The sequence below is a fragment of the Rhinolophus ferrumequinum genome, chromosome 9 (genome assembly GCF_004115265.2).
Source record: "Rhinolophus ferrumequinum isolate MPI-CBG mRhiFer1 chromosome 9, mRhiFer1_v1.p, whole genome shotgun sequence".
Lineage (NCBI taxonomy): Eukaryota > Metazoa > Chordata > Mammalia > Chiroptera > Rhinolophidae > Rhinolophus > Rhinolophus ferrumequinum.
The window spans coordinates 16,692,991-16,713,146 of record NC_046292.1 but is presented as its reverse complement, the minus strand read 5'-3'; the positions used below and the strand labels follow the sequence as shown (position 1 = coordinate 16,713,146).

The window sequence follows — 20,156 nt, the reverse complement described above, 5'->3', positions numbered from 1 at the left end:
TTTGTCAGTGCTCTCTAGCCAAAAATCATCAGAAATACACCCTTTAGTCCAGGGGTGTCCAAACTGCGGCCCGCGGGCCAAGTGCGGCCCGCAATCCATTGTTAATTGGCCCGCAGCAAATTCCAAAAATATATTTAGTTTACTTAAATAAACCAGGTGAGGCAATACGTACTTCACCTCGAGTGAGTGGCCCGGCTGTTTGTGTCTTTTACCGCATATGGCCCTTGGTAAAAAACATTGAAAAAAGTTTGGACAGCCCTACTCTAGTCTAACAGATTTGGGTTTACTGACTCATTGCAATGAGGGAGATGGACACTATGGGTAACTGTGGGTGTTTCAGTAAGAAGGTATTGGAAGGACTTATTTGGGTTTGTGTTAGATGATTTGGGGGACAGTTTAAGGAAGCAGGACTTTGCTTTGGATTAGGACTGTCAGGAAGTAGGGATAATTCTATCATTGGGGATCTCAATAATTCTTATCTAGAAGGAGGGAAGACCAGATAGAGGCTAAAGCTGTGATTGGTAAAGAGCATGTCACTCATGTTGACTGAGTGACAAGGGGATGGTGGGTCCTTTTTGTGATGTGGACAATGTTCATGAGTGGTGTGTGTTCAGTGATTCCAGAGTCGTCCTGTGTGTACTCATTAGGGTCATAGAGTGGCCTTGTCTCATGTGGATTTTGTGAAACTGTTTATGTGCAGCCAGGGAACACCAAGGCCCAGCTCCTGGCTATCAAGGACTGCTTTTCTCTTTCTCATTTTTTAGAAGTCTTTCGGGTGCTAGAACTACTTAAAGCCTCTCCAAATTGTGACATGTAGTGACTTTTTGGAATCTGAATGCCTCTTAAACAGTAGCTACTTGTCTGTTATGAAGATACCAACCTAAGTAGACCAAAAGTAAGGTCCTGATGCTGACCAGGAAACCAAATAGCTAGAAAAGCCACTCTATTTAAGCAGTTTTATTCTTCATGTTCTACCTGGCATCAGGTCAAACGAGGGTTTGAAATTTTCAAAGTTTTTACAGCAAAAGGGAAGTAAAACCAAATTTAACCCGGCATCTACCATGTCCCAGACACTGTGCAAGGGGTCTTTAACATGTGATCCCCCTACCCTGAAAGGAATCCCAATTTATAGGGGAGGGTCAGAGGCTGGAGGAGGTCAGGCCCAAGGTCACAGAGTGGGAAGGACGTACAGCTGGGATTCGAGTCCAGGTCATTTGAACTCCAAGCCCACGCTCTTCATAGCACAGAACACAAGTCTACTCAGAAGTGTCCTGACATGCCACAGCAATAGGGCAGGGTCTCCTTTTTTCAACATCTGACTTCCCACCATCACAAGGTACAAAGAGAAGGCAAAAGCCACATCCACAAACAGATCACAGAATGTTGATAGCTAGGATTACCTTAGGTTACCTTCTATTTTCTACCAGAAAAAACATCTGTATATATGCATATACAAACATTTATATAGATATATACACATACACAGTTGATCAACACACAAACACACAGGTACATACACATACTTGCACACACACAGAGTTGACACCTCACCTATCTGGAATTCAGCTATCCAGCGCCCTCATCTATCCGGAACACAGCCGAGAACAAGGAAGTAAGCAAAAAAGGCATCTGAGCAGCCAGATTAGATGTTTAAAAAGTCCATGCACTAAAGCTCATGCACTTAACTCCTAGGAGAAACCTTAAGGCCTCAACTCAGAGCTCATTTATTTTAACTTCATACACAATTCGAACAAATGGGGTCAAATGAGAAGACTGCCACAGAGTTTGCTACACTGGTAACGGCAAGGGTGACAGACAACAGCTTAATAGCAAGAGATGAGGAAATAATACGAAAAGTAGACACATAAACCCTGGGGTCATTTGAGGCAGGGGCACCTCAGTCAGCCCTGAGGACACCTGCATCACAGAGTTCTTTATTAAGCAGCACTCTATGCCATCAGTGTGATTATATTTTGTTCAGTAGCCTGTCTCACCGAAGGGTGGGAGTTTATGTTTCGGAGAGCGTTCCACCTTATATATCTAAAGTAAAAATTGAGAGTTAAAGAGTGAGAGCCAGTGGTTACTGGCAACCCAAACATTTAGGTCAGCAAACCTAGACGGGGCTGGCCCAGCGGCTTCACTTTTCTCATCTGGATCCCTTTAGGCTGGACAGGGACTCTCCTGTTCTCCACAGGCCTCACTACTCCTTTTTGTGCAGCGCTGCATTGATTCACACCTTCATATTACTGTCATGCCTTCAGGGCATTTGAGCTTGCGCTTCTCAGCCATGAACCCTTCCTTAGATCCCTGGGAAATTAGGCTTTCCAGAACAATCCATGCTCTGTGGACTCTCAGGAGTGAGGTTATAGTATTTGAATTTCATTCATCCTATTTGCCTTCCCCTCTCTGATCATTCCCTTCCAACTAGATACCCTGTTTCCCCGAAAATAAGACCTAGCCGGACAATCAGCTCTAATGCGTCTTTTGGAGCAAAAATTAATATAAGACACGGCATGTTATGTTATGTTATATTAATTTTTGCTCCAAAAGACGCATTAGAGCTGATTGTCCTAGGTCTTATTTTCGGGGAAACACCGTAAATGGGTTTTTCCTTTTGCAGGCATGAAGCCTGGGGCTGCAGATCATAATTACATCCAGTGTGAATCAAAATTGTCGTTAAAAGGTCCTAAAATAGACATGGGAACTGGTAAGACGTGCTCAAAACCAACTGAGGCTCCTCAGCCATTTCCCATTGCCACCTCTTTTGTACACCAAGATTTTAAAAAAAAAAGAGAGAGACAGTCACACCATAACGGCATCAGAACGGCACAGCACACCTTCCCTGTACCAAACAGGAAGTAGCAGTCATTCTATACGGATGATCTGGCCAGCTGGAGACAAGGAATTTTAACATTACCTGGCATGGCATCCATGGAAATATAGGGCTCAAATGGAATGGCTTTCTTCCTGTTGCGGGTGATTAAGAAGACGCCCAAGAATGCAATGACGCACCTGAGGAACAGGGATAAGCGGGGAAGAGAATTTAGGCCAGAGTGAGGTTGGCAGGGATACTTTCAAACCCAGGTAATGGGACAAAAGGAAAAAGAAGGTCGCAGGCTGCAGAGGGGAGCTGGCTGCTGAGGAGCCCTGAGAGGCTGCTGGGCCAGAGATCAGCAGGGCGCAGACCCAAGATGAATAAGACCCCCTGCAGCCACATATACCCGACACTCCGCACAAGCCTTCATCAGAATAAATTTGACTCTTTCAGGCCAAGCTCTCAAGGTTCTTCACTCCACTTAACCCGTGTCTCAGAAACTTGCCTTTAAAATAATTTTTTTTTCCAATTAAAAAAGTTCTTTATGGCCTAAATTCAATCAATACAGGAGAAAGTAAAAATTGGAAAGTTTCTGTACTCCCCGAGTCCCATTTTCCCAGGTAGGTGTATATTCTTCTAGTCTTTTGTTTTCTTTTCTCTAGAGCTTAGATATAAACAAGCATGCTTTCTAAAAATTGAGGTACAATTTTCATGCAGTAAAATGCACAAACCCTAAATATAGAGTTCCATGAATTTTACCTGTGTATACACATGTGTGAACCGTGTAATTGTTGTGTTGAATCCATTATCTGAATAGACTACAATTGTTTTCCACTCTCCTGTTGTAGACATTTGGGTTGTATACACACTATGATTTAACTTACAAGAAGTTCAAGAACAGGCAGATCGAATCTGTGGTGAGAGAAGTGAGAATAGTGGGGAAGGGTTACCCTTCCTCTGGGAAGACATTTCTGTCCCCTCCAACCCCAGAAAGTGTCCTGTGCCCCTTCCGAATTCGTGTAACCCTTCCCCACTATTCTGACTTCTCTCACCACACATTCGATCTGCCTGTTCTTGAACTTCTTGTAAGTTAAATCATAGTGTGTATGATTCTTTGATGTCTCATTTCTTTCAGCCGATGCATGTTTTTAAGATTCATCCACTTTTATTGTGTGTATTAGTAGTTCATTATTTGTAATTGTTGTGTTGAATCCATTGTCTGAATAGACTACAATTTGTTTTCCACTCTCCTGTTGATAGACATTTGGGTTGTATCCAGTTTGGGCATATTATAAATAAAGCTACTATAAATATTCACGTACAAGTCATTTTGTTGATATAGGTACTCATTTCTTTCGGATATATATCTAGAGGTAGAATTGTTGGCTCTTAGTGTAGACAATGCGTAAAAACAAACCAACAAACAAAAGAAAACACATTAACTTTTTCCATCTAATGTACATGGACATGGCTCTACGTCTAGTACCTATAGACTGGCCTCAATTTTTCAAAATGGCAGCATGGTACCTTATTATATGGGTATACTATAATTTATTTAACCTGCATTTTACTTCTGGGCATTTAGGTTGCTCCCAATTATTTGCTTATACATATTAATTTTAAAATTAATAAATAGCCTCATACATGAGTCTGTATCCCATTTCAATTATTTTTCGAAGATATATGATTAGAAATGAAATGCTACATCAAAAAGCATGCTCCTTTAAAATGTTCTCGATATGGCCAAATTGTCCTCCCACATTAAAGAGCACAGTGCAGCAGAGTGTGGTCTCCTCATCTTGCCAACATGGAATATTATCAATTTTTGTCAGTGTTTGCAAAATGATGGCATTTCACGTAGGTTCAACGTGCCTTTCTTTGATCTGAGGTGAGGATGAGAGTCCTTTCATATGTTCAAATGTGAAATGTAGAAACAACAAGGAGATTAAAGCCCCAAAAGAAAAGGGAAGGAGAGAAAGCCTTTTGGGGAATAAAGTGCTCACCTCTGGTGACTTCCCCAGTCCCAGCTGCTCCACTGGCTCTAAAGGATTGCCTCAGAGGCTGAAGCAATAATGGAGGGAGAGAGGTGACCTGCCTGGATTCTACACCCAGTGTTCTGGGGCCAGAGAGCAGGACGGAACTCACCCCAGTGCAAACATGCAGACGTGCAGTGCATCCTCCCCAATGAAGTCCAGGTAAAATATTGCGCCTGCAGCAGTAAATAAATAACAGAAGACACGTGAGCTGTTTTCAAATCACCTACTTGCCAGTCTGCCTGGGATTTACCAAGCTCTCTTCCCTGTAGGAAACCAAAGGGATCGAAAAATATTATGACTGTGCCTTGTAAAATATTAGCAGAAATGGCATAAAAGCCATTTGGGGGAACAGAATGTCTTCTGTCTGACCCTCCTAGGCCACTTTTATCTCCACCTTTTTTTCTCAACTTTTTATTTTGAGGTAATACTAGTTTCAAAAAATGGTACAGCGTTCCCATGTACCCAGCTTCCCCCAACAAAACAGTACTATAAACTAAACTACAGATCATATTTACCAGTTTTTACACACTCCTTTCCCCCACCTTTCTTAAGATGGATAAACAAGGCTTTGTGTTTAAGCTGTCAGAACTTTCTAACCTCACGCAGCCAGCAGATGTCACGCCCGCAGGTCCACTCCTATGGCATGAGAGTGACATGGGCCTGCCACCCTCACCCTGCAGCCAGTGTCTGGCTGGACTCATTTCACGACCATGGGCTTCTTGCTGTATTCCTGGGCTCCTGATTCCCTGCTCGACTTCTGACTCAATCATGGTATTTGAACTTTGGCTGCACCCCAGCTCTTAACCATGCCTTAATCTCTGCATTAGGTTAGCTTTCTGGCTGCTCTGGGTCAATGCCCACTTGATCCCTAGTACCGCTCCCAAACAGACCTTAGCGGGCATGTGCCCTGCTCATTCCTACCTCTGTGAGTGGGATCTGGGCACCCCTTGTCTAACAGGCACCACAAAGCATATGGCTTCACGCCCCGGCCTTCCTCTTAGGCAGGCCCATTGGTTCTTATTGACTGTTATACTCTGAAGACTGTAGTCACCATTGCCACTTAAAAACAAACACACTGATATGCTTGCAGCCTCTAAAGCCACCTCAGAAAGAAAATGAAAAAAAATTTAGGGGTGAAGTAGAAGAAAAGGGGAATATAATAGTCATCACGGACTAAGTTGCTAAGGTGCCACAGATGCTTCATGTACTAACCATCTCTGAAAATTATGTAGAAGAAACCTGTGCTCGCTCGACCAGTGGAAACCGTGGAGCTAGCAGATGGCGGTACAACTTGTTAAAGAAACCTTGCACCTGCACTACCAAGCAGGGGACATGCAGATTGTACATATATAAGTTCTAAGAGGTGAGTGTTACTCCCATTTTGCGAATGTGAAGCTTAGGCACAGAGAGGTTAAGTGATTTTCCCAGAGCCACACAGCTCTGTCTGTGCTGGGTTGCACACCCAGGTCTTTGTGGCTCTAAATCCTGCACTTTCTATGGACAGACAAGTCAGTGGAATTGGCTGTATAACCAAGGCAGAGCCTCCTCCCTCCACACAGGGGCACCTTCCCGGCTGCGAAGGTAGAAGACAGAAATCTAGCAATTGGCCACACCTACCTGCGGTGATGGCGACAGTTGTGGATAGAATGTAGCCCACACTGGCAATCAGAGACGAGTCGTACATTTGTGAAGCCTGACTTAAAAAGCTGCAATACAAAAGCACTCTGTCAGTGGGCTGTGAGGATGTTGGAAAGACCTAGGCGAAAGCTGATGACTACTAAGAGAGTTGGTCTGAAATGTGAAGACGACTCATGAAAGAACATTCCTTGGGTTTATAAAGATGCCTTTCCTGGTCCAAGCAGGCCATGCCTTTCTGGTCACATACCCTTGACCACGTGGTTCTCGTCACCGGAAATGCCTGTCTCCTCACCTCTGTGTCTCCTGTGTCCTCACCCCACTAAAAAGAGCTATTCCCGGTCTCTTATAAACACTCCAAGGAACTCTTATATCACTTATCGCATTCTGCCTATTGTTACAGTTATTTGTTTCAAATAAATTTTCTTCTTAATTCAAAAATAATGTGATCACTGCAATAAATATAGGAAAAAGAGAGGGAAACTTGGAGTCATTCGTAATCTCTCCATCTAGAATAAATACTGCCATCATTTCAGAATATACTCTTGGTCCTTCCTCTGCATCGTATTTGAGTTGTTATGCAGTTGCTTACACCATAGCATACTTCCCACTCAACTACAGTCGTCTGTTCACCAGGCTGCCCCCCAGCAGGGCTGTGAGTGCCTTGTCTCGTGTGTGGAAGGCCCCCTACGGGACTGGCACACAGTAGGCCTCAGTGAGTGGGTGCTGACTGGCTGAGAAGCGCCCCAGGAAGCGGGCGGGCCATCTGATTTGTCCTTGTAACCTCTGGAGTGCTTGGCATAGAGCCTTGCAGGGGTCCCGTGTGATGACTGCAATTGTAGTAGCACTAACAACAGTAGTAATTGATACGGTAATAGTAATAATGATCATAAAAGCTGCTGCTATTTACCCATGATTCCCTCAGGAAGGGACTGTTATTCCCACTGGCGGTCAAGGAATCTGCATCTTAGATGGGACGGTAGAGCAGAGTGGTGAGAGGTGTGGGCTGGGGACCCAGATGCCTGCATTCACATCTCAGCTCCACTACCTACTTCCTGGCCTTTTAACCTCACTTTGCCACCGTTCTTCATATGCAAAGTGAGGATAGTATTATCTGCCTGAAAAGGCTGTTGTGGGGATGAAATGAGTTCAAGTTCATGTGAAAGCAGTGAGAGGACAGCAGCAGTCACTCCTATGATCCCTCGTGGCCTTGCTGGTAGCCTTGACCTCCCGGGGTGAATCAGCCTCATGCACAACACCGAAACCTGTGCAGTTCACCTTCCTGTCCCCATGCAGGACTGTCACATGCCCTTCTAGGCCCACCGTGGACACCAAGTCTCAGATATGAACAAGGCCCAGGCTTGCCCTCAGTTCTGCTATTTTTGATTAGGAGAAATGACTACCTCCCTCTTTCACTTGGGAAGATTTGGGGAGATTTCTTGAGGACAAGAAATGGCCACCTTTCGTCTTCCACCTAGCGGACGAACAGGTGTGTCAAGGGACGGCACAGCTTCTTCTGAAGCTCCTGAAATGGACGCCTGCCTTGGAGCAGGTGGGAAGTGAGGCTGCCTCTGATCACACACTTCTCACATTTTGAGGCAGAGGGTCAAACACAACCATGGCAAGCTTGTCTTTCAAGCAGCACCTGCAAGTGTCAACTCAGTAATCCAGCAGCCCCCGTCCCTCTCCTCAGTGGGTGCCAAACCCTGGCAGTAGGCTGCTTTCCCCATGGCTTCAAAAACAAATGCAATCAGGCCCAGAAACTGCAAGAGCCCTGCGTGTCGAGGCCCAGCAGAAAGAGAACTTGTAACTCACGTGGCCTGATAGACGGCCGTGGCCACCATGCACACGAACATCACGTAGAAGATGGGGTAGTCGAGCTGCAGGTTCCCTTGGATGGACAAGACAAGCATCCCAGCCACCGCCTTCACTGTCACCACTGTCATGGAGCCTACAGGAGGGATATAGGATGAGTGGGGGCCTCAGGGACATGGAGGGAGTCAGCCCCTGAAAGTCAGTTTATCACCCCAAATAGTTTAGTCAAAAAAGTGGAGGACATAGCATAGCCAAGCGAGTGATTCACAGGGTGAGAAGATGCCGTTTGCACCAGATCTCTGACTTCTCCCACGAGCTGCCTGCTGTCAATGCTGCTACATCAAAGAAGGGAGGAGCGTAAAACTCCAACAGCTATTTCGAAACGTCACTTCTAAACTCTACCAAGAAAAGGCGATGGATGAGTTCAGGTCTCTGAACCCCAGAGTGGCAGCGTTGTGCCTGGAACACGGTGGGAGGGCAGAACAATCTTTGCATGGATAAATGAACTTTTTTTGGATATCGTTCTCATAGCAATCACAGGAAAAACACGTGGTGGGTAAAGAGCTCTCTCTTTTTTTGTTTTTTAGTGCTCACTCAATTGTATTTTTAAAAACACTTCTTTAGACAGAGGTCTCCAAATGCTTTGGAATCCTACTCCTATGCATACGCACATACTTTTCCAATATATGTGTTTATGCATTTTTAAATTACAGTCATGTAACACTGTGCTTTTATAGTATGTACCTTAAAAAACATGTGCAGGAAATATCCTTTAAAAGGTGGAGATAAAAATAAATGTAAGTGCTAATATTTTCTTCTCACACACCTTGTGGACCATCTTGCTCAGCTCACCATGGAGACTGCTGCTTTCTTTACCCAGAGGTGCAGAAATGACTCCCAACTCTAGTCGAATTCCCCCACCACAGCAGGAGTTAAAAAAAGAAGCCACCCCTAACGATGGTACAATGAAGCTCCTTATTCTGGCTGAAAGCTCTGCTTTTCTATTTTTCTCAGCTGCTGCTCATTTTGCCTTCTCCTGCCAAGAGCCCGTCATGTGCAGTGGCTTCTGGGCCCCTCGGCTGCACTTTTCAAACAGCAGCAGCCAGTTAAGACAAGTACTTTCTTTTATCAGGCTGCACTTGTTAGTGAGACGGGCACAGAAGAGTGGCCAAGGTGCCTCAGAACCTTCTGGCCTCCTACTCACCAGGAGAGAACGTTTGGGGACTGTGATCTTCAAGCCACTTTGAAAACAAAATCACCAAGGAATGGACCACTGACACACGCCACAACACGGATGAACCTCTAAAACATGCTCAGGGAAAGAAGCCAGTCACAAAAAGCCACATAGTGTCTATAATTCATATAGTACGTCCAGAAAGGCAAATCCACAGAGACAGAAAGTAGATCAGTGGTGGCCGGGGGCTGGGGGAAGCAGGAATGGAGAGTGACTGCTGATGGGCACCGGGTGTCCTTTACGGGCGACAAAAATGTTCTGAAATTCAATTATGATGATGGCCGCTCGACGGTGTGAATATACTAAAAACCACTAAATTGCATACTTGAGACAGGTGGATTTTATGGTCTATACATTTTATCTCAATAACGCTGAATTTAGAAAAATCAAAATAATCCACCCTGTCCTATGGTGACACCTCTCTGTGTGGTTGATGGCCTGTCCCTGGAGAGGGGCTCGCTGTGGAAAGGACAGCAGAGAAACAACAGGTATCAGGCACTAGGAGGCTTGTTCACCCACCCACTTGTTCCCCAGGAAGAACCAGTATTTCTCACAGCTCTATTTAGCAATCAAATGCTGTGCTGGGTTAGAGCCTTGCCCCAATCTGACTTAGGAAACATTTCTCCCATCACATCCATCCTTCTAAAAGGAAAGGAAAAAAAAAAAAAAAGAGAGAAAGGGAGCAAAATCAATTTCTTTGAATCCAGAATGAGTCCTAACCTCTGACTGGTTTTACATGGACCCTTAAGGACTCAGTTGTTGAAATCCACTCCACTCTGACTTCTCTGAAATAACTTCTCAACCCTCACTTGCCCTTATGCTGCCTTCTTCATTGTAGTTGTCTCCGACCACATGTATATTATCTACGTATTTTTCCACTTCTTTACTGCAGTTTCACCCCTCTAGAACAGAGGCATTCTGAGGGCAGGGGTTTGTGTCCTGTGTACCACTATAGCCAGAGTCCAGCACCATTCCTCGCACTTAGGAGACTCGGTATTTGAGCAAGAACGCTGCATGCAGCCAGCAGCGTGACAGGCCTGATGGGGGCTGCCTCCTGCCAGCAGCGACCTTCTTTTTCTTTCTTTCTTTTTTTAAAATTTTTATTGGGGAATATTGGGGAACAGTGTGTTTCTCCAGGGCCCATCAGCTGCAAGTCGTTGGACTGCAATCTAGTTGTGGAGGGCGCAGCTTAGCTCCAAGTCCAAGCGCAGTTTTCAATCTTTAGTTCCAGGGGGCACAGCCCACCACCATCCCATGTAGGAATTGAACCGGCAACCTTGTCGTTGAGAGCTCGCGCTCTAACCAACTGGGCCATCCGGCCACCCCCCAGCAGCGACCTTCTGGTGCTACTGGGTCATGGCAAAACTCAATCACCCAGACCCCCACTTACCGAGTAACGCCACCAAGAGAAGAATCACGACAATGTTGTTAGCGTTCTTCTCCTTGTAGAAGTACAGCAGTAAGCAGAACAGAATGATCTCCACAAGCTAGGAAAGCAGCAAGGTGGGGGGGTCGTCAGTGGGGGCCGCAGACATAGGCAAGACGGGGAGACTCTGATGGGCTGGGCCAGAGGTTACGTGGCTGATGTCATCAGTCACAGACCCTCAGAGTTTAAAGGAAATCAAAACACCCAGCATTCCCCAAACTACTGACAGATATCTTGTGGAAAAGGAGGGGATGCTGAGTGAATCTCTCTAATTACAACATCGGGAGTAATTAGTAATTCACCTCATGGTAGAACTTTTGGGGTGAGGTGCTGGCCTCATATCCACCTTGTCTTGGATGGCCAAGATTCATCGGGCTGAGATGGTCTCTTTTCACTCCACTGCCCCATGAGTAACCCCATTAAAACTGGGGGTCAGTCAAAGAGGGAGACGCTTGTTCACCAAGGAGATGAGCTCTGGCAAAATATACAAGTACACACGCTCTTTCCCCCTGAAACAAGACTCCCATGTGTGCGATGTAGTAGAGAAGAACTGCTGTGCAGTCAGGCAGGCCCAGGTTTGAACTTGGATCTGCTTCAAAACTAGCTGTGTGACCTTGGGCAAGTCACTTTACTTCCTTAAACCTCAGTTACTTCCCCTGTGAAATTCTTACTTGACAGGGCCATCAGCTCAGCTTACACTTAATGAACTCAAAACTAAGTCAGGCACTATTCTAAGCATTTTATCTATACCCAATTCATTAAATCCGCACAATAATTCTATGAAGTAGGTTACTATCATAATCCCAAGCTGGTAAATGGCAGAGCCAGGATTTGAACCTGGACAGTCTCGCTCCAGAGTCTACATTCTGTTCTGCTAAGCTACACTGCCTGAAGACAGGTGATCCCTTGCCTGGCGTTTAGAAGGTGCTCAACCAGTAGAATCTTATGATTAGACAGTGGCAAGTCTGAAGTTTTAGAAGTTCCCCCGCCTGGGATCAACAACTTGTCCTTTCTACTCCTTCAAGGCCCAGACATTTGGCGATCCTTTCCCAAGGAGTGAAGCCAGCCCCAGCACCCCTCAAAACTACAGCAGAAAAATTTGACAGTGGCTCAGCTCCATGTACCCACCCCAACCTCCAACCAAAGCTTATTATAAAAACCAAATGGAGAAACATTAATGGGCATTTTGAAAAAAAAAAGTCCTCATAATCAGAGACCATAAAACACAGCTGTTTTCATTGTCCTGTTTTCTTCCTGTCGTTGTCACAGGGAATAGATATTTTATCTCCTTGTTATCATAGTCAATGTACAATTTTTCACTGGGCCATTTTTAGTTACCATAAACAATTTCCATGTTTTATGAAGTTGTCATAATTATCTTTAAGGGCTGCAGAATCCTCCATCGAGCAGATGGAGAGTTAGTTACTTAACATTCCCAACTACCGTGTGTGCACTCGGGGGGGCCCAATTTTTCTGCCATTCTTCATGATGCTTAAATGTATGCTGTCACAGCACGTGGTGTCCTATCCCAAGATAGCTGTGTATAACTTGGTGCCTCTTGATAGACCATGAATTCTGTGAACATGCCTCATTTATTTTTTTATACCCACAGTGTCTGGCACGTAGCAGACACTCAAAAATATTTATTGAATTTGATTTAGCCTCACAGTCATGATAAAGGAAGACTGACTAAGTTGGTCACCGAGCTTCTGCCAGGTGCTGGGTGGTGTCCACACCACCTTGTGTGGGGAGCAATAACCACCCCAGGTCCTGTGACGCTCGTCAGTTTACAGAGGAGGAGGCAGAGCTTCTGGTTAAGTGACTTGGCCAAGGTCACACAGCAGATAACAAACTCGAGCCCAGGACTCCTTAAGAGAAAAGCTTTCCCTGAAGAGGTGGGTCTTTGGCTCTGTCCTGTAGACATTTCTCCACGTCCATCAGGTAAATGCTCGGACTGGCTGGCGGCAGGGAGATGACACAGCCCCAATCTCGGGGAAATCCTTCTTTTGCCTTGCGGGCAATCTGAGGAAAAAGTACGTTCTGGGGACTCGAGAGCAGTCCCAGGCTGCTTGTGTCAGAGGTAACAGAGTGAACACCCTCAGTCAGCGGACCGTGGTGAAAGAAGGTGGCATGTGAGGTCAGGTAGGCCCAGCTTCAAGTCCAGCTCTGTTCTCCTGGGATTCAGAACAAGTGAGCTGACCTCCCTGAGCTCCAATTTTCTCATCCAGAAAATGGAAAGAAAAACACTTACTTTATAGGGTTGTGGAGAGAATCTGAGATGACACATAAAAAAGTGTTTCGCATAGAGACAGGCATGGTATGGGAATATACCAGTAGCTTTGTCAAATACCTTCGATGTTTTCCTTGATTAGTTTATTTGCAGACCTAAACCGGATGTCACTGGGGCAAAGGACTGAGCTCTGGCTGGGGGTTTAGGAGACAAAGTTTCTAGGGTCTCCCTTGTTTCTATCAGCTGTGTGATATTGGGCAAAAAGAAAGAAATAACATTCTATAACTGTTTAGAATTTTAACTTTTTCTTCTTACCATAAAAGTTTTAAATGTTTATGTAGAAATTTTGGGTGATACATAAGGACAAAATAAAAACTCAGTCATAATTCCATCTCCCAGAGACAACCACTAGTGACATTTGTTTTTTCTATCCAGTCCTTTATAGATACATTGTATGTACACACCTACAAATACCGCCAAAACGTAAAGTTATCATACTAGATACGCAGTTTTAGACATTACTCAGGACGTAAGTGAAAAAAGTGTTTCACCGTGAATTACGTCCTCTCTATAAGTATGGTCTTTAGAGCTGTGAAATATGTCACAATTCACATGAATCCCCTATTGCTGGGTATTCACGTTTCTGGTTTCTAGGACTCGATTCCCACTCCCACCATCTCAGGCAGACGAACCGGAAGCTTCTCTTACTTACCATGTACAAGAGAAAAGGCCAGCTCACGAGGTGCCTGGTAATGTTCTCGCCTGTCATCTTCTCATGACTGTTGGGGGCGAATGTCACCAGCAAGTAGGTGCCCACGACAGCCAAACCGCAGCCAACAAAGGACAAGACGTAGCGCCCTGCAAGGAAGGGGAGGCTGTCACAGGGCTCACTGCAGGTGCAGGCCCCGGGCCAGTGTGTGCTCCTGGGGCAACACAGCTGACCTGTTATTGTTTGTGTTTTTGGTTCTTCTTTATTTTTTAAAAAACAGATGATCTTCCTTAGTGTTATTTTTAAAAAAATAACATTTAGTGTTAAAAAACTTTAATGAAGCGTTGCATGCATACAAAAAAGTGCTTGATGAATTCTCACAAAGTGAGTACACCCATATAAACAGCACCCAGATTAAGAAAGGAAACATTAGCAGGATCCCCAAATCCCGACATGTGTTCCCTTCCAACCACGTGACCCCACCCCCAGGTGTGGTAACACTTTTGATTTTGACTAGCACTGACAGTTTCCCTGATTTTGCACTTTATTTACTTATTTTTCTTTCTTTTCTTCTCCTTCTCTTTTTTCTTCTCTCTCTTTTGGTGTGTGTATGTTTCTATTTTCCGTTTGTTTTTTAGGGTTTTTTTGTTGTCATTTTCATTTCTTTTTTGGCTTTTACTTGATATAAATGGATTTGTACAGTATGTTCTCTCATGTCTGTGCTCACACAAGATGACGTTTGTGAGATTCATGTGTATTGTACACGTAGTGGTGGTTCCTTCATTCTCACTGCTGTACAGTGGGCCGTTGTGTGAATATGACACAATTTATCCATTCTACTGCTTGACAGGCATTTCAGTCGTCTCCAGTCTTTGGTTATAACAAGTAATGTTGCTGTACCTATGTATTTCTATTGGGTATAAAACCAGGAGTGGAATTCCTGGGTCATAGGATATGTAGGTGTTCAGCTTAGTAGTTACTGTCAACTGGTTTTCTAAAGTGGCTGTACCAGTTTACACTCCCACCAGTAGAGCAGGAGAGTAAAACCAAGTATTTTTTAAAATTCATTTTAGCCATTCTGGTGTTGCACTGTGGTTTTAACACACATTTTATAGGGAACATTTTAAAGTGAGAATCATTTTATGGGCAAGATAAGAAGCAAATAAAACAAAACCTCAAAAGCAAACATTCAGAACCTACCACGTGCCTTTTAAAAATTACATCATCCTTTCCCAACTGGTTATTTAACCTACTTCCAAGGGAACTGTTGAAATGCTATCAATATTCTACTCCACAGACCTGTCAGACACTGTTAGTGGCCCAATAGCCAGGCTCCTGGGTAAGTGACAGGAGTCTCCTTACTTTCCCCAGGGTCCTGTCACAATCCAGTTGAACCACGTGCAATTGGTGAAAAGCCTCTTGACAGCCCACCCAGGCAAAATGAGAAGGGCTGTGAGCTCTGCACATATGGTGACCACAGGCCTATGGATTTTTCTGGCATAGAACTAACTATACGGATTTCATTCCACTATCTCCAGAAAATATGATACCTCATTCAATGTCTTTTATTTTAATTCTCGGCCTCATAAGGTGCTCAAAAACAGGTTGTTCAATCGTTCAGTGAATGAGTGAACCAGGATTCAACTCAACACAGTAAGTTCTGTGCTAAGATACACAAGTCTGTTGTCTTAAGTTTTCTTCAGGCAGGGATAGGTCTTCCTCATCTCCATGCCTGCGGTGTCCAGCACAGCTCTAGCACTGCGTGAATGTTTGCTGAACTTAATGGAATTTGAGGCAGGGCAGTCATGTACAGCTGAGCAGGTTGCTCACTGCACAAGGGCACCGAGCTGAAGGGGAGTGGAAGACTAAAATCCAGCCCATGCTCAGCTCACCAGGCATGTGTCCACAGCACTACAGGTGCCCAGAGGGGCCAACTTTTTCCAATTCACGTAGGGCACTGCCTGGACTAGCATGTCTCTTATTCCAGCACTACCTAGAGTGACCCTGGAAGGGACAAAGCAGAACAAGCCCAGCCACTCTGCCCCCTGGCTGACCACCCCCCCGCCCTCCCCCCCCCCCGACACACACACAAATCAAGACTACTGCAAATCACAATGAGTCTTCTGGCCTTGTCGTTATTTGTTTGCTAAGCAGTCGTGCTGCTGTCTTTTCAGTGTAAGATTCTTTTCTTTTTCAGCCTCCTGCCCCTATCTTGCTTTTATTCTACACCAAAGATTCAGAACAGTAGTTCCCAAACCTGGCTGTGTTTTTGCAACAGCTTGGGAGCATCTTTTCCCTGACATTTTGTTTTAAGAACTTTTCAGACACACAGAAAAGTTGAAAGCGTTGTATAGTAAGCACCCATAGTCCCACCACCTAGATTCTAAATGAACATCATACATACTTGTTTTATCACATAGCTATCTGTTCTCTTCACCCCTTCATCCATTCATCAAACCATCTTATTTTTGATATATTTCAAAGCAAGTTGCAGACAAATATACTTCACCCTGGGGAGGTTTGTAAGAATGCAAATATCCAGGCCCCAGATTCAAAATCGCTAGGGATAGAGCCTGTGTCACCATCATGTCACTTCTTTACTCCTTAGCCTGGCTTATAAGGCCCTACATCATCCAGTCCTGTCTCCTTGCTCCCATGTCCTCCTTCCGTCTTTACTCATCACCCTGCAGCTACATTGGCCTTACTGATACTGGACACACCAAGCTTATTCCTGCCTCCGGGCCTTTGCACCTGCTGCTCCCTCTACGTGTAACACTCTGACCACAGACCTTGGCATGGTGTCTCTGTATCATTTAGGTTGGGGCTCAAAAATCACCTCTTTAGACAGTCTAATCCTGACCAGTCAAGGTCAAGTATTCCCACGCCCCCAAAGTCCCACTAAGAATAGTTCTAGTTTTTCAGAAGCACTCACTAAGATCTAGAATTATATTTGTTCACTTGTTCATTGTATGCCTCCCACCACAAAACACACACATTTGACTGGAATCTCCATGACAGCAGGTACCCCATCTGTCCTACTGTTATATCCCTGAAATCTGATACAGAGTGTGGCACTAAGTAGGTGTCTCGGGGGAACACCTTTTCCCCACTCTTCAGGTTTCCATGTGGACGGACCTCCAATGGACCGACACGTCCACCTCTTGCCTCATTGATCTGCATTTCTCCATGAGTGGAGCCAATTCCCCAAAAGAATTTATACACTGAGGCTTTGTTCTTTTTCCTTCGTTTTTTGCCTCACACAATGTGAGGCAGTCATTCTGGGTAAGTGTTCCATTCTGTAAACCCAAATGTTTCCTTGGGAGACTGGCCCAAGGTCTAGTTGGGAACTGGGGCACAGAGGGGGAGAGTTCATTTGGCTGCTCTACTTTAGCTTTTATTCGTGATAAAGCATAACTTCTGATCTCCTTCTGTGTTTATTTCCCATTGCTTTAGAATTCGGTTAAGGCAAGATGGTGCCTTTTATTGGGCCTCCTAAAATCGCAACAATAGATGCTCAATAAATATTGATTGAATGGAATGAATGAAAGTCCATTTTAGAAAGTCTCAGATGATTCTGATGTGTAGCCAGGTTTGGGAACCACTGATTAAAGAGCTGGCTCTCAGGAACCTGATGAGGGTGGAATATAGAACCACAGAGGAGAGCGGGGAACAGGTGATCTCTACCTTGGGGTGAGCTGGGTTTATAATGCAAAAAAGCAGAAGCGTAAAATTGAGAACAGGGGCTCAAATCAGCGAACTTACTCAGAAAGTCTTTTGGTTTCCATTTTTCTTTGATGAATATGATTCCTATGATGGCGCTAGCTATAAAGAAAAAAGGACAAGGAAAAGAGAATTGAGGCTGCCATCAATCAAATGGAGTCCCTTTGCCCATGCCTTTGGGTTGGCTCTTCTGCACTCTGGAACCTGAAACTTCCTAACCTCTCACTCATGCTCCCAGGAGCTCAGTCCCTTCTGGTTCTGGGTTATTCCACCTCGGAAAGGGAGGCTTCTCTCTGAATCTTCCTGAGGATTTCCTACAAGGCTGGGAGCACTGTGTGTTGAGTACTTATTGTGTAACAGGCAATCTACACATTATGTCTGGCATGTTCACTCTTTAAGCTGGGTGCTATTATTCCCATTTGAAAACCGGAGACGCTGAGGCTAAGAGTGGTGAAGAAACCGCTCAAGATCATGCAGCTGGTAAGTGAAGACTAGACTTGAAGCCACGACTGTGGGAGGCCAGGGCTCCTTGCTCCTTCCACTGGCATGCCTACCCCTGACATTTCCCCCTGGGTCTTTTCTCTCCCTGACTCTTCCAAGTTTGCAGATGTCCTCACATTTCCCATGACTGCCCTAAAGGATGCGGCTGGCACTCACCGTGAATACACTTGGATTACTATTACAGGTCTGCCTCTTCTGGCTGTGTCCTGGGATAAGTCAGTTCACCATGATCTCAGTTTCTTAGTCTATGAAACGATGTGATGGATCCAGTTTGCACCACCAGCGTGCGTTTTGTTAAATATTCAGGAAACCACTGATAGCTTGACTTCAGCCACAATGTTGAGTTTACATGGTGCTAACACCATATAAATCAAAAACATTACCTAGCAGGTCCTCTTTTTCTTCTTTCTCACTTTTCTGTCCTTTACCTTCTTCTCTCCCTCCCTCCACCTCTTCTTCCTCTTTTTTGTCTTCGTCTCTCACTTTCTGAGAGTTGGTTTATCAGCACACCACTGAAAACACCTACTTCTCTGAGTTAATAGGGGCAAATAAATAATATATGTAAATGATTTGTCACACAGTAAATGGTCAATAACTGGACTATAATTCAAGTACCTAGAACAGTGACTGTTAAGTAGTAAGTATTCACTAAACAGTGGTGATTACTATTTTTGGTATTATTTCTCACTTGGTGACCTGAGAAGCTCTAAGAACCTCTTAATTTCCAGTGGCTGATACCTGAAGTCCTATCATTATAATTCAGCCTCTGGTTTTTAACAATTTGATGATTAGATTCTTATTAAAATTCAGAGACTAATATTTAAAGCACTTGGTGACTCAGTCATCTATTCCTCATTGTGAATAAAGTGCTGAGAGCCCTTTGGAGAGATCAGCAGAAGACAGATCTAAACAACTATCGGGGCTGGGCAGTAACGTAAATGTAGAAAGAAGGCCAGGGAAAGACAATAGGGGAAGGGTTGGGACTACGGCAGACTACTAGCCTAAACTGAAGGCATTCAGATGATATTAAAAAACAATACGGTGTGGGAAAGAACACAGCATGTCCGAAGACCTCATTCCTTTTGTGGGCTGCCAGTTTACCAAGAAAAAAGAGTCTTATCATAGAATCAAGGAAAGCAAATAGGTTTCTGGTCCTTTGCCAACTCCTGGTAATTGGGAGTGACTGCCTGAAGCCCTGAGAATTCTGAGGCCCCATCAAGGCTCAGCAGGAAGGAATGCTATGATTGATTAGTGATGTCTGCTTTGGGCCCAGGAGGGGCATACAATTTCATCCCGGGTGTACAGGAGGCCCTCTTAATTCCAGGTGGAATAAGATGCAAAAATGTAACTTTTTCCTTTAGGAGCAGGGAAGAGCTTCTAAGAAGTGTAGTACTTGCCAGCAAGATAGAGGGAAATATTCCAAAGCAAGTTCACTGTCCCTGCTCCTATGTACAAAAAGCTATTGTTCAGTGATCTACTAACATCGTTTAAAAAAAAAATAATGTTTTTCTAATTCAGTTTTATTTGTGACCTCATGGCCATCAATGCTCCTTTTACCTTTTAGCTGGTTCAAATGTTCTGAAACACTGGTTCAGTGATTACAGGAATCATAGAGAAATGGCAGATGAGAAAGTTAACGATGTTTTAAAAACAGTACCAGTTGATGTTAAAAAGATATGAGAATAAGCTGAATTTCTTAGAGGTGTAAGATATCTGAACCCTATAAAAGCTTGTGTTACCTTGGTGGAGCTAGGATGAATGGGCTAAAGTTTATCTTCCTTCTGTAGTAGAACTAAAAAGTAATTCTTATAAACTTTCTGAATCTTAAACAGATTCTGGAGACAGACAGCCCCGTTCATATCCCAGCCCTGCTCCTCACGAGCTGCGTGATTTGAGGAAATAAGTTCACCACTCTGTGCCTCAGTTTCCTCATCTGTAAAATGGGAATAATAACTGTGTCTCCCTCAAAAGGCTTCCAGGGAGGATTAGAAGAATTAATACCTATAAAGTGCTTAGAGCAGGGCAGTGGTGTGTA

General features: G+C 44.4%; 1 protein-coding gene across 2 annotated transcripts in view; it reads right to left on the bottom strand.

Annotated features, from left to right (window-relative positions):
• Positions 1–20,156, bottom strand: part of NIPAL3 (NIPA like domain containing 3) — a 44,108-nt gene that overhangs the window by 4,865 nt on the left and 19,087 nt on the right. For both annotated transcript variants that reach the window (XM_033114331.1, XM_033114332.1), the window contains exons 5-11: positions 17,663–17,722; positions 13,904–14,049; positions 10,926–11,022; positions 8,302–8,437; positions 6,469–6,557; positions 4,961–5,024; positions 2,918–3,012 (exon numbers count right to left, since the gene is read on the bottom strand). In XM_033114331.1, coding sequence (XP_032970222.1) covers positions 2,918–3,012; positions 4,961–5,024; positions 6,469–6,557; positions 8,302–8,437; positions 10,926–11,022; positions 13,904–14,049; positions 17,663–17,722 — 687 coding nt within the window. The remainder of the gene's footprint in view (positions 1–2,917; positions 3,013–4,960; positions 5,025–6,468; positions 6,558–8,301; positions 8,438–10,925; positions 11,023–13,903; positions 14,050–17,662; positions 17,723–20,156) is intronic.